The sequence below is a fragment of the Glycine max genome, chromosome 12 (assembly GCF_000004515.6).
Source record: "Glycine max cultivar Williams 82 chromosome 12, Glycine_max_v4.0, whole genome shotgun sequence".
NCBI lineage: Eukaryota > Viridiplantae > Streptophyta > Magnoliopsida > Fabales > Fabaceae > Glycine > Glycine max.
In genome coordinates, this window is record NC_038248.2 from 2,185,823 (window position 1) to 2,212,671 (window position 26,849).

Sequence of the window (26,849 nt, forward strand, 5' to 3'; positions counted from 1 at the left end):
GACCAGTGCTTTTCTATTCAGATAGGTTAAATACTTGAATTTAAATATTTCAATATTTTAAAGATGTAAAGGGACATTTTTAGATATTCAGTTTGATTGAATATTTGAATTGTATAATTCTTCAAATGATTATTATAAAAAATAATAAGCTTATCATATATAATAAATTTATGAAAATAAAAGTTTAAAAATAATTTACCATATTTAATACTAGATATACGATTTACTTGGTACAAAAATAGTAAAAACTTGTACGAGGGTGGGTTAACGGCGGGGACAAAATAGTCACGTTACAAATCTCCATCTTCATCTCCATCTGAAGCGTGTGCATAAACATAACAATGACATGCGATCTAAACTGTAACATAACAGAGCTTGAGCCTTGAACCTTGAACCTTGAATCTTGAGCCACGAGCCACCCTCAGACTCAGTCACCAACACCGACCAACGCAACAATGGCATCGGCGTTCGTCAAGCTCGACGATTCCCCTATGTTCCAGAGACAGGTGCGCTGCTTTCATTCTCTTCAATACCATTCATGGGTCACACTTTTTGCAATCTAATTAGCATCAATTCCAGCTCTGCTTCATATTTGGTTTACTTACACCGCGTCTTTGTCCTACAACATTTTTATGCTTTGCGCTTAGTTTCTCAGGATACTTTGTTTTCCCTTTCCCTTCCTTCGCAAATCTTCAGATTGCTGCTAACACAAGCTTCGATAGAGAGAGTTTCAACTTGTTTTGTGAAATACTGTTTCATAGCGAGCCAACCACAACGATTCGTTAGTTCAGGATAGTGTTGATTGGAAGTTGTGAAATGAGGCTTTAGTTTAGGACTTCTTTGGAATTTTTCGTTGATTTGGATTGAGCAAAGGAATAGGGATTTATACGAGATTTTTCTGAAAGGTAGATATCTTCCGTTGCCACTTTTTGTTCGGTAGATTTGTCTACCTGGTGCTTTATGATGCTCAGCTAATCACCTTTTCTGTGTGTGTGTGTGTGTATGAAGATGTATTCTTCCTGTTTTGTTTGATGATGTTCCTTTTGTCTCCAGAAACCAGATTCCTTATTTTTTTACTTTTGTACTCCTTTACCTCTTCAATTTCTGTAATTTGTGCTGTTTATCCCTAAAATAAGTATTTGCCTACATTTTCATTTATTTATATTGGTCAAGATTACTGGATTAGTAAATTATTAGTTCTTTTACTATTTTTATCAAGATGATTCCTTGCTGTAATTTATTTATTTTTTGTGGGACAGTTATATTCTCTTGAAGAAACAACTGATGAGTTAACGGATCGGTGCCAAAAACTATATAAAGGGTGCAAGAAGTTTATGTAAGTGCTAGATGGCATTCATGTATAGAGTATTAGATTTATTTTTACATGTACTAAGTTAATTCTTGATTTTGAAGCTATATTTTTATTTAGGAATGTTTTTCTTGAATACAGCAGAAAGAAGTATAGGGCTGGTTTTTCTCCTCTGTTCATGGTTGTTTCAAGGGGATTTCTATTGTTGATCAAATATGCTAAGAAATTAGACAGCTCTGTTGCATTTGTGAACCATGTTAACTCACCATTATCTTCTCATTATTCTTTTTAGGAGAATTTCGTATCTCACTCCTAGCTGTACTTTCTCTAGTTTGTTTCTAACAGTATTCTTCCATAACTTTTCAATCTGTTTTTTGGCACATTGAAGTTGGTCTATTAATTAAATGCAAATGTGTTTTGAACTCAAAATTGATGTTACCAAACTTGGCCATGAACTACGTGGAATATCTAAATATTAATGTTCATCAAGTTAATTAAATGACTAGAGCCAGGGTCTTTTGTAATAATAATTTTTCATCTATTTGTAATTGTAGATAGTTATTGATTAATGATTGTGGTGGCTAAAAGATGTGGCTTTAAACGTACAAGCACCATATTTTGCTTGTAAATTTTACCAATCAAATTTGCCCCACAAACTATTTGGTGGAACCTCAGCAGGTGAAGTTATTAATTCTTTATTCTGCAACTCCTCAGGACAGCTTTGGGGGAAGCATATAATGGAGAAATTTCCTTTGCTGATTCATTAGAAGTATTTGGTGGTGGCCAAGATGACCCTGTCAGTGTATCAATTGGAGGTTGTTGAAATTTATTTTCATATGTTGTTTTACTTTCTCTTCTATTCAAATAAACAAACCCAAAAGGTGCTTCTGAAGCACAAAATTTGACATGGACACCAGGACACCACTATATGTGTGTGTTAAATGAAATTAAATGTAAACGACATAACAAAAAATTAAAATGATGATCAAGATTTGTATATTCTTGTATATTCATCTTTCTATGATAATGAGCCTCACAGAAACATATTGAGAAACTTTATTTTTTAATATTTTATGTTACATTTTAAGCCAAGATTTCTGAATGTTTGAAAAAAAATAATAGCAGTGTCTTGTAAGTGTCCATCCATATGGAGGTGCAAGTGTTCAAGCTAATAAAAAATTATTTTTAAACAGACACTTATTGAGGAGTATTCAACATGTGTCGTACAAGTGTTTGAGAGGTCTCAGTGTCAGTTACATGCCTGGCACCCTAACACCTCAAGCAAGAGGAGTGTCTCTGCTTCATTTATGAAACAACTATATTTTGTGCATTGTTAAATGTCAGTAGCTTATAGTCTTGATTTATTTTTCTTTAACTTATAAGAGGTTTTTGCTTCACAAATGACAGACCTTTACCCTGATTTTAATTTTTTAATAAATAGATTTATATCTAGTTTTGGACCACTCTTTTCTTTTTACCATATAACTTTCTCTGGAACAGCCTTGTCACCACTCAAGCTCCACATAAACTGCTTTGGTACCTGATGATAATATAATAAGTGGATACCTTCTATCATGAAGACACCACTGATCATTACTAAATGTAAGGTGTATTTTTCTTTCTACCTGTTTCTTTTTGTAGGGCCCGTGATATCTAAGTTTATCACCACACTGCGTGAGCTAGCTTCTTTTAAAGAGCTTCTTCGTTCACAGGTGAGTCCTTTAACCAGAATGCTGCACTTTTTTTCTTGGGAGTTTTAATAGTGACTATGAGACTTGTTACTTTAGGTGTTTGATCTTGAAGGCAATGGTTTTTTGGTCTGCATATTCAACTACCTCAAATTTGCTAAAACAATCATTAAAAAAACTCTTGATTTATGTCACTTTAAACTGAATCGTAATAAATTTGACAAGATATAAGTTGGTTTAATGTATTGAGTGGAGTGCCTATATACTGATGGTGTTCAAAAGTCCCGTAATGATTGTGCAGATCATACACTTATCATTCATATAGTAGTAAAATGATAATTATGTGACTTTTTCTCTTTTCTCCTTTTTACTTTGTTGTGTCTGTGAATTGTGTCATGTCAAAAGCAGGGCTAACTTGAAGAAACAAAAAAGTTTAAGAAATTAAGTAGCCCATTCCTCTAGAATCCAGAAAAATCAAATAGAACTTCGACAACAGTTTCCTTATTTTGAAAAAGTGAAGCAATGTGTAAATGATGACTAAATCTATGGAAATTCCCAGATAACCTTTTCACCTAAAGAAGGATAGTTTTAGAGGTTCTAACTTTGTCTGTAATAAAATCGAAGTATAGTTGAAAATTCTTTCCTTGTTTAAGCTTTTCCTTTCATGAATGTTTGCTGGTTGCATCAGAGCTGTTAGGTTGTATAGTAAAGGAATAAAGAGAAACAAAAATTAAAGAGCAACACTTGTGTATCTGTGGTGGGCAATCTCCAAAGCCATCTTAGTGTTTTGTTGACATAGATTTTTTTATTTTGAGTAATTACATGACAGATTTCTTGTATAGGTAGAGCATGTGTTGATTGACCGGCTGACAGAGTTTATGAACCTTGATTTGCAAGGTGCAAAGGTATTTTTTTTTTTCTCTAGGGTTGATGTTTCTTTTGTAAAAGTTGTGCTATATATATAAATTAATTAATACATTACATTTACTTCATGCTTGTTTGTATCAGGATTCTCGTCGTCGTTTTGACAAAGCTGTGCATTCGTATGATCAGGTATTGAGAAAATAAAAAAATCTATTTTCAAAGTTGATGATGATTTTTTTCTTAAGAAAATTATTGTATATGCAAAGATTACCAGTAATTTTGGTAAATCAAATTGGTTTTCATAAGTTAATGCTTCAATTTTCCTTGTGATGTTTAGATATTCTTATTACAGTTCATTGCTGCTGTTGTACATTGTCTAAATGATAATTCCTTTCCTTTTGTGAGGCCTAAATATTCTTTTTGTGATGTCTCTTTTGAGTATTCATCCTATGTATTGTGCCTTTTTCTTTTCCTTGAAGTCGTTTAGTTATTTATCAACTTTTAGGATTCCTCATAAGAGAGTTTCTTGGATGATTTTTATTTTTTTTATTTTTTATATATAACTTGGATGATTTTAGTCTTGAAGTCGTTTAGTTATTTATCAACTTTTAGGATTCCTCATAAGAGAGTTTCTTGGATGATTTTTATTTTTTTTATTTTTTATATATAACTTGGATGATTTTAGTCCTTTGATGCTTAAACTTGTCTTGTTTGTATTGGTTCATAAGAATTTTGGCTTTCTAAGGTAACTGACCATGACCTATGTGGATTTATTATTTTGCAAGTATCTCTTAAGCCCTTTGTTTAATTTGTCCATTGACTGAACAGTTGTTTATGGTAAATTATACTTGGATGAAGGCCCTAGGTAATTCCCGCAGGGCTACTCCTTAGTATTTGTGGTGATAAAAGTTATTTTAGAATCAAATTTCTATTTTACAGTCTAAGTGCTCACATAGCCATTTAGGTAAGGCTTGCGTAATTTGACAGTGGCTTCAGTGCTAATTTAAGTCATCTAAAGAAGCCTTGCCTATAAGGACATTCTCATTTTGCACTTGAATGCCTCTTTAGAAAGTGGTAATTTGCTTACATCCTCGATTTCAGCATCATAGTTTTTCATTTATCTTATGTTTATTGCATATCTGGATTATATTTAAACCAATTTCCAAAATACTGAATTTCTCAGAGTTACTATTAATTATGATCTCTGACATATTCATTGTCTCTTTAATCCAGTCACGGGAGAAGTTTGTCTCTTTGAAGAAGAATACACCGGAAGATGTTGTTGCTGAATTAGAAGAGGTTTGCTGTATCAATTTGTTTATAATTAGTAGCTTCTAAAAAATTCTAGTCGTATCTGAGGTTTCCCTTAACTTTCTTGTACTGTGTCATTATTCTTAATCCATGTTGAGTGACTATTCATTATCACTCTGTTATAATTTTGGCACCTATAATCCATTTTGAGTGACTATTCATTATCACAAGCCATTATTCTTAATCCAGTCATGAGAGTAGTTTGTCTATTACAAGCACCTATAAAATTACAAGGAAATAATTTCTATTACTATTTAATATTTATGAATGATGTGACATATATCTAGACATGTTACATCACAAGCCAAGGTCCATGCCAAGACACCAACAAGGATTATTATATTCTTTTTTTTAATTTTATTGGGAAAACAACACACTTTTTGTTGGAGGACGAAATAGTCAAATTTACAAGGATTAAAAACATAATTAAGTCTTTTGTTTTTAAATTTTTGGCATATTTTTTAATGACTGTGTGAGTCATATTATTTAATTAATTATCTCATACTCTAATCAATGGCAGGATCTACAAAATTCAAAATCAGCATTTGAAAAAAGTCGCTTCAATCTAGTATGTCTTCTACAATTATGAATCTTTTTTGCTGACATCTCCACAGTGTTTTTTTATTATTATGAACCTGGCTATTGGGTTTTAAGGAGTGCAGGTAAACTCTCTCATGAATATTGAAGTGAAAAAGAAGTACGAGTTCTTGGAGTCCATTAGTGCAATAATGGATGCTCATTTGAGATATTTTAAGCTGGTCCGTAAATTGGTGGCAATTCTTCATAAGTGAATGTTAAACTCTTTTTGTTTTATGCTTTTAATTATTACTTTGTACTAAACAAGTTATGTTTTTCTTTAGGGTTATGACTTGCTAAGCCAAATGGAGCCCTATATTCACCAGGTATAAAGTGTACTCTTTTGTTTCTTACAAGCAAATATATTGAAGATAAAATTATGAACATATTTGATAAAACAGTTGGAAAAGGATCACAATTGATGTGCTTCATTCTTTTTTAGTAGCCAAACTGACTTTATCAAATTGAAGCTAGAGTATTTTATTTGCTAATTTCAAACAACAATATTTAGCAGTTGATTGGCATAGATGAAGTAACCTTTACTAGTGTGTGGAACTTAATGTCAATTTCTCTCTCCCTTCACTATTGAGTGTCAAAAATGATTTTCCTCGTATAATACAGTCTCCTTATTTGCAATATTGTTGGCCTTGGAAGAATTGACTTAGCATAGGGATGGCACTACTTTGTGATAAAATGTAAATAAGAACAATGGGAGTTATGAACTCATGAATTTTCAATCACTTGTACAAAAAATTGTTTCTCCCACGTTAAAAAGTTGCTCAATCTACGTGCTTGAAAAGGAAAAAAAGGAAACTATCGTGTAAGATGAGTTTTAATATCAAAATGTGGTTAACCTTTCTCTTAGATATCTCTTGCACTATCTTTACGAGGACTCTATAGCCCTACCATTTTCTTGCTTGTTCTATGCTGTTGGTTGGGGAATGTTATGTATGAACAACGGGTCATTTTTATACATTGTGACACTACAAAATGTTTTCTTTGATAGTTTTATTTTATAATGATCATCTTTGAAAGTAATCTCTTTAATATTTGATGATGGTGGCTATCAATGACTCAAACCTAGATTGTTGCATGAAAATTCTGACCTGATTTTACTTTTGTGTATTTTCCTGAAATTAGGTGTTAACATATGCACAGCAATCAAAAGAACTTGCTAATATTGAGCAAGATAAGCTTGCAAAACGGATTCAGGAATACAGAACACAGGCAGAGCTGGAGAATATACGAGCTTCTAGCAATTATACAGAAACTGTTCCAGGTTCTGATGGCACCCATGTTGTAGGTTTGAACTCTTACAGAAGTTTTGAAGCAGGGGTGCAACCTGCAACAACCAAAGGGGAGGCAAGTAATTGGCCTTTTCTTGTTAATATTTGAAAGTTCTCCTGTTTGACTTTATGTTAAATACATTGGTTTTTATTTTTATTTTCCTTTTGTCTTTATTTTGTTGTTTTATTTTCTGTCTTCTAATTTTAATTTTTACCCTTGCTTACAGGTTCAAACAGTTAAACAGGGTTATCTGTTAAAACGATCATCAAGCTCACGTGGAGATTGGAAACGGAGGTTCTTTGTACTTGATAACCAAGGGAATTTATATTATTACAGAGTGAAGGGTGTCAAACCCATGGTAGTTATTTTTGTCTTTATTTGTTTTGACCTATCAAGCAATCTGCTAATGTTTACTTCCAAATCTGTCCCCAGGGCTCTCAGTCATATAATTATTCTCGCTTGTCTGAACAAAATAGTGGCATGTTTGGTAGATTCCGTTCAAGACACAATAGGGCTTCGTCTCTAAATGAGGATATTTTAGGTTCTTGTACAGTTGATCTGTGCACATCCACTATAAAGATGGATGCAGACGATACAGATCTACGTCTTTGCTTCCGAATAATTTCTCCCTCAAAATCATACACACTACAGGTGATTGATTGACTTATTTCATATATTTTAATGATTCATATAATCATATAACAAGCCACTGTATTGTGTCAACCTATCTCGGTGATAACCGAACATAATTTCTTATCTAGTACTGATCTCTCATTTATGTGATACAAATTTCTATTTCAGGAGAAAATAGACATTTTGTTGGTTAAAGTTGTAGTTTTGAATTTTTTAGATTGAGCTTCTTTGTTAGATCTTGTATCAAATTCTGCGTGCTGGCTTGGTCTAGTTCTGGATTGGTTTTTTGTAAGCTGAATTTCCTAATTGGTTTCATCAGGCTGAAAATGAAGCTGATAGGATGGACTGGGTAAACAAAATTACTGGAGCTATCACATCGCTTTTTAATTCTCAGTTTCTTCAACAGGTTATCTGTTCAAACTTTTTGAAGCATAGCATCCTGCCAAGATGTCCATATAAGATGTTATATCAACACTAATTCATTTATAATTGCTGCAGCCTCAATTTGGTAGAGTGCATTCCCAGAATAGAAACTCAGCAACTGGTGCTTCTTTGGCAAGTCAATCAGAGGATAGTCAGAAATCATTGAGGGATGACGTATATTCCAAGGAAGTGGGTAGTGTCTCTAAGATTTTAAGGGGAATTCCTGGGAATGATAAATGTGCTGAGTGCAGTGCTCCTGAACCAGACTGGGCATCTCTAAACCTTGGCATATTGCTGTGTATTGAATGCTCTGGAGTGCACCGAAATCTTGGTGTTCATGTCTCAAAGGTGCATTCTTTCAGATATAAATGCAAATCATTTATTTACGTTATTGTTGCAAATAATAATACTAAATGTACTTAGGAAATAGCATGTTCATGTAACTCCTGTTAAAATGCATTTAGTGTTCATGGGTATTATATTAGTGTCTGGAAAGTTGCAGTTGATTAATATTAGCTTAGGAAATAATCTCCACTATGTCTCTATTAAGCGCCTATATATACAGATGCCTTGCATAACCAATCTACTACATTCTACTGAATAAGAAAGCATTCCAATTCACTAAATTCTCTGTAAAATATTTTGTTCTATCTTTCTCTAAATCTTTCCCTCTAAATTTTAACATGGCATTAGAGTGTTACCTTACCATCTTCTGTGACTTGTCCCAATTCCACTGTCATGTTCCTAAAAATCTGGAATTATTTTGTTTTCAATAGCATTCTTCTCTTTTCCAAGCAGTCATCTACATATTTTCATGCCAGCAAGTTCAAATCTTTCTCTTTCATCATCTTCACCACTGCTCTGCTTGAATCATCTCCATCTGTGGCCTTCTTTTGGGTAGAAACAGTGTTTCCACCTTGGTTTCCTTTTCCCAACATTTTGTCCTCTCACCCAATGCATTCAATCACTTTTCTGGTCTCTGCTGCTACTAGAAAAATTTTCTAGTGATTTTTCCCGCAAAACTACTGCAATCAGAATCAATATCAGTTGATCTATGAGCTGGTGAAGTAATGAAGTTTCAGCTCCATCTGACATCCCATGTGCCTATGCATGCAATTACAGTCCAGCACTTTTCCTCCACATGCCTCCCCTGTGCATGGAGGCACATCCAGCCATTTTCTGGCAACCCATTGGCACCATTTTAGTTTGAGAAATGCTAGGAACACACTCTTAGACACTCTCTTGAACAACAGCCTCTCATTGGTTGAAATTTATTGAAAATGACACAATTTTGTAGGCCCCGCATCATATTTAATCATAGTTGTCAATAGTTGCCGTAGCGACCGCTATTGCGGCGGAGCGGCACCCATCCGCGACGGACATGTGTGTAGCGGCGCAGTTTCGGGTCGCAGCTGGAGCGGCGCGGGTTGCGGAGCGGTTTTTTGTGCCGCTACTTCGAAGCGAACCCTCCTTTTCCAGATGCCCACCGGGAAAATCAAGGTACCCACCACGCAGCACAGCCACAACAAACAACACCAGGTTCGCAGCTTAGATCGGATCAGAAGGTAGATAGAGGAAAGGAAAAAAGAAAAAGAGAAGAGCGAGAAATTAAATGAAAATGGAAAAGGGTGAATGAAGTGAAGGTGGCAGAAAAGAGGGGTCGGAGACAAAATGAGAAACCTTTTCTTTTCTTTTCCACAAAAAAAACTTTGGCACAAAAGAAAGAGAGAGAGAGGAAGAATGAATGAATTGAAGAACGAGAGAGAGAGAGAGAGAGGAAGAATGAATGAATTGCTTATTATGGTCTTGTGTGTCTGATGTTTTTCTTTTATCTTCTTCTTGTTCAGATCGCGTGTGTGTTGGTGTTAATTAATGTGTTATGGTGTGAGGAAAAGTGGTAAAAGGAGTGAAAGGGACGGGACTTGAATGTTCCAGAAAGAGACAATGCTAAGAAACGATCGATCTCACTTGACGAAGTTGCATCCGCACGCTCCACCAACTATTTATACCACGTCTCCCAAAATTGTCCTGCCTTAACAATTATCTACCATGTGTATACAATATACAGTAAATTCACGTTTTAATATACCATTAGGGGATTCAGCAAAAAAAACATATATACAACTAGGGTTGGCTTATGTAGAGCGAGTTTGTTGACCATGGATTTTAAGCTTAAAAGCAAGGTTTTTAAAATTTGATTGATTAAGGTATTGATTTAAAGTTTAACATATCTAGTTAAATTGTAGCCAAACAATATTAATATATAATAATATAGAAATAATATTAAATAAATATAATAATATCATCATTTTATAATATTAAAAACTTATATATATATTTCTGTTTTTGAACATATATATATTAATTATTTAACATATATAAAAAGCGTTAAAATAGCGGTCATCCCGCTATCCGCTATCCCACTTTTGGAGTCGGCCGCTCCGCTCCGCTACACCGGTATTGACAACTATGTATCTAATGATTCTTTCTCTCTCTCTCCCCTGATTTTGTAGTTTTCAATAAATTTTAACCAATTAAAGAAAGTGTGTTTGAAGAAGTGTGTTAGAAAGACATGAGCCTATACATATAGAATTATAGATACCTTGCATAATCTATGTACCACATTCAATTGAATAAGAAAGCATTTCCCATTCTCAAAATTCTGTCTATGATATTCATTTCTATCTTTCTCTAAATCTCCCCTTCTAAATTCAACATCTATGTGGATATAAGAACATTTTGTAACTTTAACGTTAGAAGCATACATAGTTTGAGATGGTGATGATTTTAATTCTGGATTTTCTTGCTTTAGGATAGTTATATTGCACAAAAGTGCTTACATATTTTTGCAACTCTTTCTTTCTTGCTAGGGGTTTTCATTTTAAGAATTAATTAGTTTTGACTTTTGAGAAATAATACACACTTTTTTTGTCTTTATAATTGAACTGAGTCCATTTTCTTAAATCATGTGATTTCTGATTTGGTATTGAAAATTGATTATCATTTTCTAAAGGTAATTATATTTATCTGTGAATTGCAGGTTAGATCTATAACGTTAGATGTTAGGGTTTGGGAAAATACCGTTCTGGAGTTATTTGATAACTTAGGTAATGCTTATTGTAATTCTATCTGGGAGGGCTTGCTTCTACTTGATCATGAAAGGTAAATTATGGCTTTCCTTAAGCAATGCACATTGTGTCCTAATAATGTATCATGTTGAGTGACTGAGTAGTTAAGCTCGTAATCCTTCTTTTTGGGAATAATTATTTGCAGGGTAGGTGAACCAAATGTGCCAATGAAACCTTGCTCTGCAGATGCCTTCCAACACAAGGAGAAGTACATCCAAGCAAAGGTAAGCAGTTTCGGTTTAATTTCAATTTTTATATATGGAACTGGAAGGTTTCATGGTTTACTGCTACAGAGGCAGCTTGATATGTATATGTTAGACATGTGACAATTTCTTTCCATGAGTAAGATAGCACAACTCTTTCATTTTAAATTTATGTCTGTTTAATGATGATATTATATCCACTTCAGAAGATTTTAAAAATTGTATTATTGATGAGTTCATTGAGGTATTTGTTCATATTCTTAAGCACCAGCATTCAGGATTAAGTTGGAAATGTTTTTGAATTATCCAAAGTCTTAAGGATTATGAAGGTTTTAGTTATAAACTAAGAATTTACGAAGTTATGTAGTTTGACCTTCAATTGGAATTGAAGAATGTTTTGTGGATTTTACTTCACCTTTCTGGTCATAATAATTACTTGTTTTCATTGCTAATAGAATTTGAAATAGGATAGTTGATGCTTACTTCTATGGAGATTATGTAACCAGATCACTGCACTTTGTGAATAAATGAATTAGGTTGGTAATCTTTTATAATTGGATTTCCATCGTTGGATTCTCTTATTTTTGTTGCTCTCTCTGTCTTTCTCTACATATTGTTTCTGCCAGTCCTATTTTACATTTTGACATTTAATGTTATGTATTGCTGTATTATGATATATCTGTTAGGAAGCCTCTGCTTTCTTCACAGCTTTTACTGTGATCTAAGTATTGTTGTAGCTCTTGTTTTCCTTAACCAGTATGTAGAGAAATCACTGATCATCCGAGAAGAGGATATACCCGAGAATCCTTCAGTTTCCATAAGAATCTGGCAAGCAGTTCAGGCTGTAAATGTACGAGAAGTGTATCGCCTTATTGCCACATCAACATCAAATCTGATAAACACAAAATATTATGATGAGGCTCACCATGCTGCTGATGCCAAAGGGCATCAGCATGGTCCTGAAGCCTGTCTGAAAGTTGAAGAGACTACTGAGACAGAGAGGTGTTTCCGTGGATGGTCATTATTACATCTGGCATGTCATTCTGGCAGTGCACTCATGGTTGAGTTGTTGCTCCAATTTGGTGCTGATGTAAACATGTGTGACTATCATGAAAGAACTCCCTTGCACCATTGCATTACAAGTGGGAAAAATCAACTGGCAAAGTTTCTATTAAGAAGGTAATACTTTTATTTTAAGCCATTTTCTTTCATTTGGCTTTTGGTGTAGTGACGAGTAAGTGATCATAAATTCTTCCTCTCTATCCTGTTTTCTTTTCTTCTAGGAGTTGTATTGGAAAGAATTTAGAGGAAGATGAGTAAACAGAACTTAAGAAGAAAGTGGGAATTTGTGTTCCCTCTTTGTTTCTATCCATGTTTTCTTGAAATCTCGTAATTCATAATTTTCTCAACCAATACCTTTCATTGTCTCTGATGAAGCCTTACCTGGATTGTTCATCCGTTCTCTATTTTATTTTTATCACGAGATGTTTAGGCAACTTCTCATCGCTGCACAAACAGCCAAGATTTTTCAATCTGCTAAGTTTTTCGTGTTCCATTTTTTGCGTCAATTACATGTTATATATAAATGAGGGTGAGAGAGAGAGACATTTGTATGAAGCTTGCTCCACTTGAAATTTCTCGATTTCAAAATATATCAAAACCTTGGGTAGTAAAAAAAAGTGGCTGTGTTTCCAAGATTGAATTTTATATTCACATTCATCTCTTAACACAAACTTCCAATGAAAGCATAAACTAACATGCCATTTTTACCAGGGGTGCAAGGCCGTCAGTTAAAGATGCTGGAGGACTCACTGTACTTGAAAGAGCAATGGAGAGGGGTGCGATAACTGACGAAGAGCTATTTATCTTGCTTGCTGAATGCCAGTGAATATGGATCTGGTATATATATTAAGAATGTTGAAGATACGCTTTTGTTCATTAAGAAAAGAAAGTTCGATTTCTTATTTTAGAATGCCTAATTCATTGAAAGGAATTTCATTAACTTTTAATTCATCCGGATCCATATTTGTTGCAGTTACTATAAAAACCATTTAACATGTATCTCTTAATGAAAATTTTAAAATATATTCATCAAGTTACTTCCACAAAAAAAACCTCGTTTTAGCCCTTTCATTGTTCTTTCAAGTTTGACTCACTTTTCATTTAGAAAAACTTTGTAATGTTTTTTAATTACACAATTTTAATTTAACTATCACTCAATTTGAAATTTAAAAATATCGATCATTATGTACAGTCAAAACAAATTATTTTAAAAATTGAAGAATGGAAAGATTGTGTTAAGGTAAAAATGTACATACTGAAATTGAATGTTTGAAAATTGTTATATGATGGATTTCATGCGGCCAATCACAACTTTTTGCTATCCTAAATAAGTGTAATATTTTATTTTCTTGTTTCCAAAACTCTGGTGATTTCCATTAAGAAACAAGCTAATTTTGTCTTCTATTCATTAGTAATTGCGTCAACTTTGTGCTAGCTTTCAAGTGGTTAATCATGTTTGTTGTTGTACTGCTGTTATTATTTTAAATGACATGGCATAAGTATTCTCCTTAAAAAAATGATGGATTTCACGCTTAATATTCTCTATTATGATTTTTCTCATGTAACTATAATAAATGAGTTTTTTTTTTTTTTTGTAAATGGAGAAAATGAGAAAGTAAAATAACATAATGACCAATTTTTTTGTTGAGAGAATAAAAAGATTATTTAAAACAATAAAATAAAGCACACGTTAGCAATAAATGTTTATTATTTTTAATTTTTTTACTCTTTCAAAAAATAAAAATGATTAGTCACTTCAGAAAACAATTGAATGATTATTTTTTAATTTAAATAATATGAATATTTGAATTTAGAAAAAAGATTTTCTTTGAAAGCTATTTTGATGAAGCTAAACATTTGTAGCTTATGATTACCTTCCAAAAGCTTATTTTTCCTTTCAAATGTTTTTATATTATTTTATTATGTAAAAACTGATTTTTGTTCCATCCAAATAAAATTAATTATTGTTATCCAAAAAAGAAAAAAAAACTAATTATTTTTAAATCACTTTTCAGTGAATTTATCCAAACAAAAATTGATTATGTTATAATCAATTATACATAATTAATTATTGAAATAATTCTTAAAAATATTTAATTCTCCTATAAGATAGTCAACAAGTTTTATGCATAGCATTACTCTTCCTACCACTATGTTAATACAAAAATGAAATGGTTTTGATAAAATTATTAGATTTTTTTCGATATAGAATGTCAATAAAATGGCTTCTCTAATTTTCACAATTATTCCAAACACACCCATTCCAATAGTTTTATTGTTAAAGTTTGATAATGAATATTCACTTTACATCATCAAATAATACTATTTGGCATACTATACTTCAATATTTTTAAAGCAAAGCTTATACAATTTTATTGAATAATATAATTATTAAAATAAAATACAAAGATACTACAATTTATTCTTCTTATTTATTTTCAGTCAAACAAATACAAAATATTTCTTGACTTGTTTTCCATTTTATCTCCTACCAAATAATTTAAGATTTATTTTTCGCCACTTTTTTTTCTCTCAACTGATTGCAATGCTAACGAGAAGAGATCAAATACTCCACTCCATATCTAATCTTAAATATACTAAAGATTTGATACTCCATATTTTAATCTAATGGTGAAAGCGGAATTTGAATTGTAATAATGATTATATGAAGGAGGGTGTGTGCAGAGAGGTTTTTGTTTTGTAAGAAAGAAAGAAAGAATCGGAGATGAAGTGGAAGATGAGAAGCGAGGAAGTCGTGGTTTTGATGAGTCGCGAATCCAACCGAAAAAGAGAAGCGGAGCAGATGAGTTGGGGGAACTAGTTCTTGATGAGTCGCAAATCCAATCCAATGATCCACCCAAAAATAGAAAAATAATCCAATCCAATAGTGCTGATGGTGGTGGTGGTGGACGAGTAAACTCTCTTGTAAACTCCAACAAGATCTAATACAATTGATAGATAGTTTAATTTTTTTAAAATATGTTTGGCATGAATTCGATTTCTTATCTTCTAACTATGTAAAGACCTTGCTTTCTTAGAAACATGTGTGCGGTGGTCATTTTCCATGTTAGCACATAGTGTTTTGAACTAAATTGTCACTGAATTTCACCGTTTGCTTTTTTAGTTTATGTAGGTAACGACTGTTTGACTAGAAAATTTGAAGAAGCTTCTTCTTCATTTCGTTCAGCAAGGTTGTTATCCGACCGTTCTTCATCCTTCTTTCGATTTGATTCACCTTCATCTTTCTTCTTCGATTCTCCTTCAACCTTCTTATTTTTCTTTTGTGATATAATAAACATGCATTCTAAAGAACTGGATAATATTGCGCAAGATAAGCTTGCCAAGCGGATTCAGGAATGCAGAACACAGGCAGAGTTGGAGAATATACGTGCTTCTTGGAATTATAAGAAACCATGCCAGGTTCTGATGGCACAGTAGGTTTGAACTCTTACAAAAGTTTTGAAGCAGGGATGCAATCTGCAACCAAAGGGGAGGCGAGAAATTGGCCTATTCTGGTTAATATGTGAAACTTCTCCTTTTTATATACATTTATTTTTTTTTTGTTTTCCTTTTTCTTTATATTGATATCTTATTTTGCGTGTTCTAATTTTTTTTGTTATCCTTGCTTGTAGGTTCAAACAGTTAAACATGGCTATCTGTTTGGTTGATTCCGTTCAAGACACAACAGGATTGCATCCCTAAATGATGATAATTTACGTTGTTGAGCAGTTGAATGTATTTTGGTAGGAAAATAATGAATGATGTAATGTTATGCACTATCCATGGTCTTGTCGTTATGCCAATGCCACCATGCCCCAAGGCTTCATCCTAGGTGGTTGTTGTTGCAACGTGTGATACCAAAGAGGTTTAGGTATATTGTATATAGGATGGTTTTGCTACTCGCGTATATGATCCCAAAATTTAGTTTAGGTAAATGGGTCAGTCTACATTGGGTTCGTTATTCGTCACGAAAAATGCATGATGGATGAACTATTATATATATATATATGCAAGATATAAGCATTGACAATTCAACAGCAAAAAAAGATAAGCATTGACCGCATTCATATGGATTTTACAACCCTTTAATTTGACAGGATTTTAACTTGCAAACCTACAAGTATTTATTAATCCCAAGTCCCAGCCGTGTCTTCACTTTGATAACTGATAGAATATGTGATTGGCATGCTACTAGGGGTTTTGCGCAACCTGTCCAATATTCATGATTATACCACCACAATTTTGAAACATCATGGTGGTACTTTGATGTTTAAAGGACCCTGTCTCACAAACATCAACTTCATCCTTACCAGCGACCCTTTGAACGTGCTCCACATTACAAGCAGAAATTTTGGCAACTACGGCAGAGGTTCCGAGTTCCATGAGATTTGAGGTTCTGGGAGATGGGATTTTTAATTCTGATTCTCAGAAGTATGACTGAGCCATACTTCATTCTTTGTTTAAGAATGAAAGTTTTGGGAGGTTCCTTCAACAGATCATTCAGAAGAAGCTTGAAAGTTGTCTACTTCCATTTCTCAACCATGCATCAAAAACTGGGGTCCAGGTGGACTTGCAAGACATCTTTCAAAGATTCACCTTTGACAACATCCGCTCCAGGATTTGATCCTAATTGCCTTCCAAACAAGTTCATCGAGTTCTCGGAGTTTGCTTATGAGAAAGCCTTCAACAAAATGGAGGATGCAATCTTCTACAGACACATTGTTCCAAGATGTTTATGGAAGCTGCAGAAATGGCTCCAAATTGGACAGGAGAAGAAGTTCAATGAGTCCCAAAAAATGGTTGACCAATTCTTGCATTAATGTATAACATCCAAACGTGAAGAGAGAAGCAAAGTGGATGATGATATTGATGAACCAAGCTTTGACATGCTAAAAGCTTTTATGGAGGCAAAAGGAAAGGAACAAATAGATGACAAGTTTTTGAGAGACACTGCAATTAATCTCCAGGCAGCAGGAAGGGACACAATCAGTGCAGGTCTCAGATGGTTGTTCTGGCTTGTTTCAACACATCCTCTTGTGGAAGCTAAAATTCTTGAAGAAATCAAAGATAACTTTAAAACCAATGAAGAAAATTGTCTAGCTTCTGGTGTGAAAGGGCTTGATAAGCTAGTTTACCTGCATGGAGCAATATGTGAAGCCTTCAGGCTTTTCCCACCAGTGCCCTTTGAGCACAAGTTGCTATAAAATCTGATCTACTTCCAAGTGGTGATCGTATTAGTCCAAATACGATGGTATATTACTCTCTATACTCAATGGGGAGAATGGAACAAACATGGAGAAAAGATTGCTTAGAATTTAGGCCTGAAAGATGGATTTCAGAAAAAGGAGGGAATATACATGTACCATCTTATAAGTTCATATAGCCTTTAATGCAGGGCCAAGGAGTTGTTTGGATAGAAACATTAGCTTTGTGCAAATGAAAATTGTTGTCATTGCTTTGCTGTGGAATTTTAAAGTGCAGGTGGTGGAAGGCCATCATGTGTCTCCTAGTGTTTCTGTTGTGCTTCACATGAAACATGGCTTGAAGGTCAAGGTCACAAAAAGATGATGCATTATATGAGGAAATGAAGGGAGCAAAACTTTCCAAATGATTTATTTCGCGTTGTTTGTGTTCACTACTTATTAGCATGTCACTGCTATATTATTTTAATAATTGATTGTTTGATTTATTTCAAAATTCCATTTATTGTTTGATTTATTCATAAAAACTATAAAAAAAAAAAAAGACTAACAGTGACTTGAGTACATTGATTAAGAAACTTGTGTGATCATCATCTTTTTTATATTCTCTTATAATTTACATAATAAATAATTTTTCACTTTTAATTCATTAACAGTGATATTAACAAGACTCATACTAAAAATATATGTATTCATTAAAAAATAAAGGCACGATAGAATTTACGTTATTTTATTTTTTGAATTATTATCCTGAAATTTTATACTCTCTTTATTTTACTATAGAATTATAATTTCTGAAATTTTGAAAGAGAATATTCTATATTTTTAATTAGATAAAAAAGAATAAACCAGACTAAATGATATAGTGATTTAAAATAAATTATAAATTATTTATGTTGAATAAAAAATATAACATGCATTAAAATATTTTTATATTTTTTCTCTTTTCCTTTTTCAATAAATAAATAAAAAAGGATTTATATTTATATTTATACTTATATTAACATACATACAAAACATAAACAAAATAAATAGAGTTGTTTTTTCACAGAAACTTATTTGTTATTTAATTAACAACTTAACATACATTCTCAATTTCAGTCAATTAAGAATGATTGTTAATATAAATTTTAAGAAAGTTATTATAAAAATCAACTATGTGTTAATTTCTGAGACTTTATTCAATTAATAATACTTAAATATCATACAATAAAATAAAAAGGAATATATGCTCTTTTTTTTTGCTGAATAAAGGAATATATGCGTAGATAATATAAAAATATTTATATTTTTATTCAATTACAAATCTCGGATTTGTTCTGTAATATAAAGGAATAATTCTTTCTAAAGAAAGAAAAAAGTGTCATAAAAAGCCAATTATACCAGTTTAGCACCCGGCATCTCTTCTCGTCTGTTTTGAAAATCTCGTTCATTCAACGCTTAATTTGGGTATTGGATCGGAACCCTGACAATTCTAGGTATGAAGCCAAGGTTCTCTCTCTTTTACTTTTTCTTGTTTTTTTCAAGCGAATTGCATTTTCGACAGATCTGGGCTTCGCTTTCTCTTTCGAAATTTAACCGACAACCTTGGGATTTTTTTAAACCCTAATTTTACCCCCAATTGAACTTCTTATTCTATTCTGCACCGACTGTATGGCTAATTTTGCTCGCTCTATTCATCCCAACTGTTAAAGAACATAGCCTTCGTTTTTGTGTGATAGAAAATTTGTTATCTGTGCTGATGATTCAACTTTCAAGTGTTGTTTCTGCTTTGAGTGTAAATTAAAAAAAGTTCACATATTATTTATAGGAATGCATACTTGTGTTGAGGGAAGTAAACGTCAGTTACCACCATGGATGATGCAGAAGGTCGGTGCCACTGCCACCCATGTGAGTGACTCTAACAATGCTGTTGAAACTAATTGTTATATCAAAAAAGGAGACATCATTAAAACTAATGCAACCAAGAAAGATCACAAGAGTGAATCTTCAAAGAGGAATTCAAACTTAAGAGCCAAGTGTGAAGTTATGGGAAGAAAAAAATTAGACCAACAAGATGGAAGCAGCGACAAGGTTACTCAAAAGAAGAGAAAAGGTGATAGGTCTAAGGATAGAGATCAGAGATCTTCTATAAAGAAAAGAAAAAAATTAGAGGATCCTAGCCATGGTTGTTATGATGTTAGTCCAGTTAGCGATGATGCCATGGATCTGACACTTGAAGATTTGATGGCCATAGCAGAACAGGTAATTTTCTGATGAGACTGTTTTTTATTTTGCTTGAGTAATGTTATATAATTTCTCTATCTATCAACATATTATCATATAATTCAGTCATTGTAAAATATAATCCCCAAGACTGTTTATTGTATGGTGGGGGACATTTTGTATTTACCCAACCTCTGCTTTAAGATTTGAACTGTTATGTGCATGCAGTATGTCAAAGATTATGAGAACAAGGATCGAAAAGAAATATCAAGTAGACAGCATGAATCAAAATGGCAATTTCAAGTTACAAATGAAACAGGACATACTCTTGATTCCCCTTGTAAGAACGAAAACTCATCCAAGTCTGGAAGGGAAGATTTATCTCATTTTACTTCAACAACTGGTGAATTAATTGCTACCAGCACCTCTCAAACAGGTGATCCTGCTCAAGACATGCTGGACCTGTTCTTGGGTCCCTTGCTGAGGAAAACTCTTGAGAAGGAGAAGAGCAAATCTATTGTAAAAAATGTCGAGATTACCCATGAGTTCACTAGGCAAAGTCAAGATAAACTTGCTGGAGAAGAAATAGTCCCCTTGACGAAGAAAAGAAACACCTTTAAAGACAAGGTGGCAATGTTTCTTGACCAAGATATGTAGATTCATCAACACAAGCATGGGTGTCATGGCAAAGCAATGAGTTAGAGTTTTTGCATGACATATAATAGTAGTTTCACATGTAAACCATTTGATAATTGCAGTCTCATCCTAGTTGGGCAAAGTCCTATGATAATAATGTTAGTGTATAACTGTATATAGTTCTTTATATATTTAATTCTTATACAATTAAATTGAATTTCAATCACCCGTTGCCAGGGGCGGGATTAAAAAACTCATCTTTACACTGCAATTCGGGATGTTTCATTGACATATCATAAAGAAAAAGGTGATTAGAGGCTACTATTGTGAATATTCATGGGTAAATTATGATCATAACATATATAGAAGACAAGCAAACAACCAAATTATCTAAGCTCTTGTATCCTCCATGAACTTTAGAGAGTTTGACTTTTATATTGATTGATGGGTGAAGGTAGGAAAATCATAATAATAAAAATAATTACAGAATATGGACGTTTATGTAGGTTTTGTTGTTTTCCAAGTAGCTTCATTTAAAAAAAATAATAATAACTTGGACATGCCTTTTAAAGCTTGGAGCATTTTCTTTATATTAGGTTCAGGGGTTTGGTCAGAGAAAGGAGGACGATGTGTAATGGTAGTTGTTGTTTGTATTGTTCTTTGGTGCCTTTCGGCCGCAGAAAACCTTTATCCATATACTTGCTTTTGGACTGGACTGATTTCATAGCCTTTCTATATGGTTTTCGGCACTTGTTCTTTGCAAAGATTCCTTTAACAAGTGTGGAGAGTGACTGATTAGCTAGCCTTTTTGTTTTGATGCATTTGTTGGATTTTAAGCATGTTCTTTCTAGCTTTCTGAAGGAATATCGTGTTCTCCTTTTTCTTCTTGTCAGTTACTTCTTTTCATATCTGCCACCTCTGTCTTAAGGGAGCTCGATCAATCAAACATTTTTTTCATTTCTTTTTCTGCTGCTTGAATTTCTTTCTCATCTTTGGTACGAAGGAACCATTTCTTAAACCCGAATGAGGAAAAAAAAACACTTTTTTATTCAGGTGCTTCTAACTGGGTGTATCATAAACCACCACCTTTTTTTTATCTGGCTCTGTTCTCTTTTTCTTACATATATTGCATCTAAACAGAAAAACATTATTTATATATATATAAAAAAAAAAGAATATTGGAACTCCCTCTTTTCTCTATTACTACAAAGGCAAAATAGTAATATTAGTTCCTCCATGTGAATGATGTTTAATGCTTTATCCCAATGTGCGCATGTATCTTAAAGTAGAAATCTTGATAGTCCAATTTTGTGTCCTATTTTCTTGACATCTTCTTGAATTTGGTGTCTGTATTCTCCAAACGTGAACTTCCTATAAACAGAAGGTCCTTTGCAGCCGTTTATGACAGTACTGTAAGAAGGACATAGGAAATATGCTATGGAGTATCTTTCCATTTTGTTATTTGCCACAACCTTGTGCTCCACGCTTTTGTACTCGTCATTACTCCAAGCCTGTATTTAATTGGGGTTTCCCAAAGGAAACACCTTGTTAATTAATGAACCATCCACATGTAACCGACAATTTAATAATTCTTCATCCAACCATAGGTTTATTAGTAGAAAATTGATGTGTTCATGCATGCATCTTTGGTAGTAGGGTTGTGTCAATAATGGATGCTGCAATAGCCATTCTACCCGTCACTCTACTATTGATTTTATTATAGCAGTCACTAAGAGTAGGTTTAAGACTTCAGAGGAAACAGGTAACTGTTTTGTTTAGTTTTCTTTCAATTTTCATTTGTAGCCTTCGAAAGAGTCGCAGTTTTAGTTGAAGAATGATACAAATAACCATTTTAATTATTCTCTTCTTAGGATGGAATCTTGATTGGTTGACTCGTTTGTTTATAATAGAATATATTCCTTTGAGAAAGGTTGGCATGTTATATGCACCATTATGACTATGATTATTAGTTTAAGAAAGAACCCTTGAATTTGGAAAACTCTCTTTTGGCCCTACTAACTTTCTCCACTATGGTTGTGATCTAGATGTTAGAAATGAATGATTCATTATAGTCAAATGACACCTAATAACTAATTTGCTTCATTATACATATAATAGCTAATTTATTTTCTAACTTTTTACCTGGAAAAGGTCCCCAATGTTAACAATTAGAGCATCTGGGTTTGGTTTTACAGCGACCCATTTGGAATCTTTCATGAGTTGGAGTCCACCGACTTGATCTTGATAAAGGATTGTAAGGAAATCGCTGTCAGTGTGAGGCACTAATCCAAAAATTTCATCTTTAGATTTTGGGCAGCATGGATAGTGATTTAATCTCAGAAAGCATGCACCAGCATCACAAAGTTTTTCAAGTGCATCCTCTGGGTAGCCCAGGTTTTGTGCTAGAATGCTGGCCAACAACCTAGATACTTCTAGCATCGCAGGTGCAAACTCATTTATTGCTTCCCTGCAGCAGAAGTAGCAGAAACAAATTAACGTGCAGAACTTGTGGGGATGAAATCATGCAGCATGCGAGAAGGTTCATTCCAGATCGACAAATATTGCTCAGAACGACCACTGCTTGTCGACTCAGCATAAATTTTACAAGCCAACCTGTCAAGATATGGAATAACCCGACAAAACAAGTGTTTTTTTTTTAATATTTATATTAGTATTCTCCTAGGATTTTGAAAATGTAACATTTAAGAATTGAGAAATAATAAAAAAATATTTTAGAAATAAGGATAATGTACAAGCAAATTACACAAGTCACCAGCACCTCTTATTTTACTTTTTTTTTTTCCTACAATACACTCTATAATTTCCTATAAGACGTATCGTGTGAATCTTGAAGAAATTATTAGAATATCAGTCTAATTTAGCTTTAGTGTAAATTTCTTATTGGTTATAGTAAATTTCTTATTGGTTATACTTAAAGTGATGTGTTATGTGTGTGTCCCAAAAAATATTTCCTTACCCTTAGTGTCATTAAATATTTTTTGTATAAAAAATATATTTGTTTTGATAAATTTCAGCTAATTAATAACAAGAAATTATCATAAATTCATAATTCTACAAACAAAAAAGAGCAAATTACAATAATATTTTACCCATCTTAAAATTACTGGTTAAAAACTTAATAAATAAATTATTTAATTAGAAAACACACTGACCATGTATTAGTAAACATTTTACGTTATATTATTAATTTTTTTTTAAAAAAAATCTTCTTTATTTTCTTTAACTAGTAAAGGTACCTTCTAGCATTTGCCTAGTTTAGAAATGTAGACGTGCGTACCCATCTTCTAATGTTTACTTATATGAAGACAAGAGGGACAGAGCATGTGTCCAGTGAAAATTTCAATAATATATATAGGGAGAGTATAGTGTCATCTGTACTAGAAAAGTCTCAGATAGCCGCCAAGTGTGATTTTCTTTCTAAAAGAAATAAAAAGAGAAGAAATGAATCACTAGGTTTTATCTTTTAAGTCATTGTCAGTGCCATGACATCACATTATTATGAATATTCGAAGCGGCTAGGATGGGATTCAACCTTAAGATCAAATAATCTAATTAAGGAAGGGACCTAGTGAGCATAATACATATGCATTTTAAACTGTGAAAATAACACTTTGAAAGAGGGTGGTGCTGAATCTCTTTTTCACGACCCTAAGACACATTTTTGTCTTTGTTCTGCATTCATTAGCCTTTGTCATTGTTCTGTAATATTCATGCTTTAGGATTGTTATCAACGGTTCATTGTGCATAAAAAAGAAAGAAAGATTTCCACTAAGAAAACAATGTCAAAATTGAAATCCAAGACCGAGATACCTCAAAGAAGTGAATTCACCCCAGGAAGCAGCTTCTGAGATCATGGTGAGAGGAATGTGGAAAGCTTCAGACCATGAGAATTGATTTGAACGAGTAGCTGTTGGTGTCCCCCACCTATATGGGTTATTTAGAACCCCGCAAGTGACCTTCTTCTCAAACGGTACTTCAAACAACTTCACTTGTTCCTCCCTCATTTTTCTTAGCAAGTCATGCCTTATCCCATGGTTCACCACTTGAAAAAATCCCCATTCTGATGCTGCCTTGCATATTGCTGCAGTGCAAGCCCTCCTTTCTCTTTCATTAGAACTTTTAAGACCACTAAGGTCTATCAAGGGTAGGTCACATGCATCCACTAAAGGATGGTTTTGATCATTAAAACTTGTAGCCTCTTTGGCTTCACCAGAGTTTCTCACAAGTGCCCCATAGTGTTGCATGAGTGGTGGATTTGAATCTATCATTATTGCACCAAAGTGAAAGAAGAGGGTGTAAGGTGGTGAAGTGGAGATTGAGATTTGAATTGCATTTATATGGTTGAATTGGAGAATGGAAACAGAGTGGTCTAGAAAGTCCTGTAATGGACAATCACTGAGGACAAACATGGGTGTCCAGATCATGACAAGTGTCAGAAGGACAGCCATTTGGAACTCTCTCTCACAGGCCATGTCTTGGAACCGATACTCTAAAATATTGTGAAAAGGTCATGGCAAGGAAGTTGGCATATAACAACGAAAAAGGATTCAAACCTAACTCCACCTTTTGACTTTGTTCATGGCACTAAAAAATAATGGTTCCAGTCAGCATTAGCCCCGAGTTAGAATGAGGGACGATAATATACACACACAAACTTTTGGTTTATGTACACTTTTGACTATTAGGAAGGAGTATCGACAGAAAACAAGGGTAACAAACAGGATATATTCCCACAAAAGTGCATAAATATAAAAGTAGCAACCCCCCTTGAGTAGTTAGAGTCTTACAATTTATAAAACTCTTCCATGTTCTGTGAAATCTGTTGACATCTTAATGCTGCTATCGTTTCTAACTTGTCTTCATTACGCATAGTCGTGCATCTGTGGAAATGGCTGATAACATAACAACATTTTTGTTACTGGCTCCTCCGGCTTTCCCCTGCTAATTAGGTGTTGTAATATTATATATTGGATATATGTTCTCCAACTTTGTCTAACTAGAGTTGTCACAGTAAGTTACTCATTAGCCATTCATCAATAATAATAATAATATGTTACTCATTAGCCCACGTTTTGAAACTGGGCAGGACGAGCTGAAAGTCAAGTGATAAATCTAGATCTATTAGAAGTGAGCGCAACTATCCCCACAAATCTAAAATATTATACGAATTATTTTTTTTCTCTTAACAAAAAATTTGGAGAGATGAAGTCTCAATCTAAAGTAAGAAAAGCCTTCAAGTTTAACGCTTATAAAGATATTTATGTTTAACTCACTTCAAAAACACGAGCAAATGTTTAAACTTTCGACTTGTCAAATGCGAGATTTTGTCTTATTTCATTCTGTCGATCCATTGAGATTAAATGCTATACCAATTATTGAAAATGTGATATGGGAAATTACTTTCAGAGAAAAAGGATTATGCACTAACAATTTTACATTGTTATTTAATCATACATTATCATTTGAATTATTTATTATTTGAATTATTTTAAGATAATTATTTTAAAAGTTAACAAACTTATGACACATGATTTGAATTATTTTAAGATAATTATTTTAAAAGTTAACAAATTTATGACACATGATTGACTGTGATCAAATAATAGTGTAAAATTATTTTAAAAGTGCATACACATTAATCTTTTACTTTTATATGTTTTAATTTAATGAGGGATAAGGATTGGGCATTAATATGGAATGATTAGAAATTTATGAGGATGAACGAAATCTAATTTATTACAGTAGACTTCGGATTAGAGAAGTAAAAATGAGTCTTTAGAGGATAAATATAAAGATAAAGTAAATGGTCCAAATGATATTATTATTAAAGTTTAGAAGAGTGTTGGAGAAAGGTTTTATTATCTTACTAAGTTTTTTTGAGATCTAAGAGTACGAAGAAGAGCACTTCGGTTCCTATATTTAAGAATAAAGAAGATATTTAAAATTGTAGTAATAACAGATATAAAACTTATGAATCACGTTATGTATCTTCCTTAATGCATCACAAATTTCCTTGCAGGCCGAGTTTGGTGAGTTGGGACATCCAAAGGTTTCTAGGAAAGTCACTTAGTTTTTCTTTTACTATTTATTCATTAAGTTGTCCTAATTTGCTAGTTACCTAGATACCCCTCCTTATACCTTCGTTGATTATGTCCATTTTAGTAAAATCACAAAACTCAAGACCCCTTCTTTTACTCTCATTCATTTCTTTCTTTGATTAACAAAGTGGTCTAGAGTTACGTGGTGGTGATTGGAAGCTAAGCTATTAGTAAGTTTTGCCTATCCTTAACGTACTTTTAGGG

At 33.1% G+C, this 26,849-nt stretch overlaps 3 protein-coding genes, 1 long non-coding RNA gene and 1 pseudogene across 8 annotated transcripts; 4 read left to right on the forward strand and 1 right to left on the reverse strand.

Annotated features, from left to right (window-relative positions):
- The first annotated feature begins 286 nt into the window (after positions 1-286).
- Positions 287-13,386, forward strand: LOC100796740 (ADP-ribosylation factor GTPase-activating protein AGD4). Of its 4 annotated transcripts, none has more exons than XM_006591997.4 (20): positions 303-506; positions 697-905; positions 1,260-1,336; positions 2,024-2,124; positions 2,951-3,021; positions 3,840-3,902; positions 4,006-4,050; positions 5,095-5,160; positions 5,693-5,740; positions 5,835-5,930; positions 6,033-6,074; positions 6,889-7,110; positions 7,262-7,393; positions 7,468-7,686; positions 7,988-8,074; positions 8,167-8,439; positions 11,132-11,253; positions 11,365-11,443; positions 12,180-12,601; positions 13,196-13,386. In XM_006591997.4, coding segments are annotated over exons 3-20 (2,205 nt in total). In that variant the 5' UTR covers positions 303-506; positions 697-905; positions 1,260-1,334; the 3' UTR covers positions 13,311-13,386. The 4 variants fall into 4 exon arrangements, with proteins under 4 accessions (XP_040863277.1, XP_003540765.1, XP_006592060.1 ...); XM_014764452.3 differs by having other exon boundaries at positions 309-506; positions 2,029-2,124; XM_003540717.5 differs by lacking the exon at positions 697-905 and having other exon boundaries at positions 299-506.
- A 1,667-nt stretch (positions 13,387-15,053) lies between these two features.
- Positions 15,054-16,413, forward strand: LOC100808782 (uncharacterized). The gene is made up of 2 exons (XR_005887535.1): positions 15,054-15,675; positions 15,795-16,413. It is a non-coding gene; the product is annotated as an uncharacterized lncRNA (long non-coding RNA).
- A 5-nt stretch (positions 16,414-16,418) lies between these two features.
- On the forward strand, positions 16,419-18,154 carry LOC121173199 (alkane hydroxylase MAH1-like; annotated as a pseudogene).
- An 867-nt stretch (positions 18,155-19,021) lies between these two features.
- On the forward strand, positions 19,022-20,693 carry LOC100803657 (uncharacterized). Of its 2 annotated transcripts, XM_006591998.4 has the most exons (4): positions 19,022-19,163; positions 19,496-19,929; positions 20,119-20,230; positions 20,327-20,693. In XM_006591998.4, the coding sequence occupies exons 2-4, from the start codon at positions 19,498-19,500 to the stop codon at positions 20,545-20,547; spliced, it is 765 nt and encodes a 254-aa protein (XP_006592061.1). In that variant the 5' UTR covers positions 19,022-19,163; positions 19,496-19,497; the 3' UTR covers positions 20,548-20,693. The 2 variants fall into 2 exon arrangements, with proteins under 2 accessions (XP_006592061.1, XP_003540775.2); XM_003540727.5 differs by having other exon boundaries at positions 20,119-20,693.
- A 1,009-nt stretch (positions 20,694-21,702) lies between these two features.
- LOC100809329 (gibberellin 2-beta-dioxygenase 6) lies at positions 21,703-24,833 on the reverse strand. Its single transcript, XM_003540600.5, has 3 exons — positions 24,358-24,833; positions 22,669-22,993; positions 21,703-22,037 (listed from the first exon to the last, which is right to left on the reverse strand). The coding sequence occupies exons 1-3, from the start codon at positions 24,813-24,815 to the stop codon at positions 21,807-21,809; spliced, it is 1,014 nt and encodes a 337-aa protein (XP_003540648.4). The 5' UTR covers positions 24,816-24,833; the 3' UTR covers positions 21,703-21,806.
- Between the last annotated feature and the right edge of the window lie 2,016 nt (positions 24,834-26,849).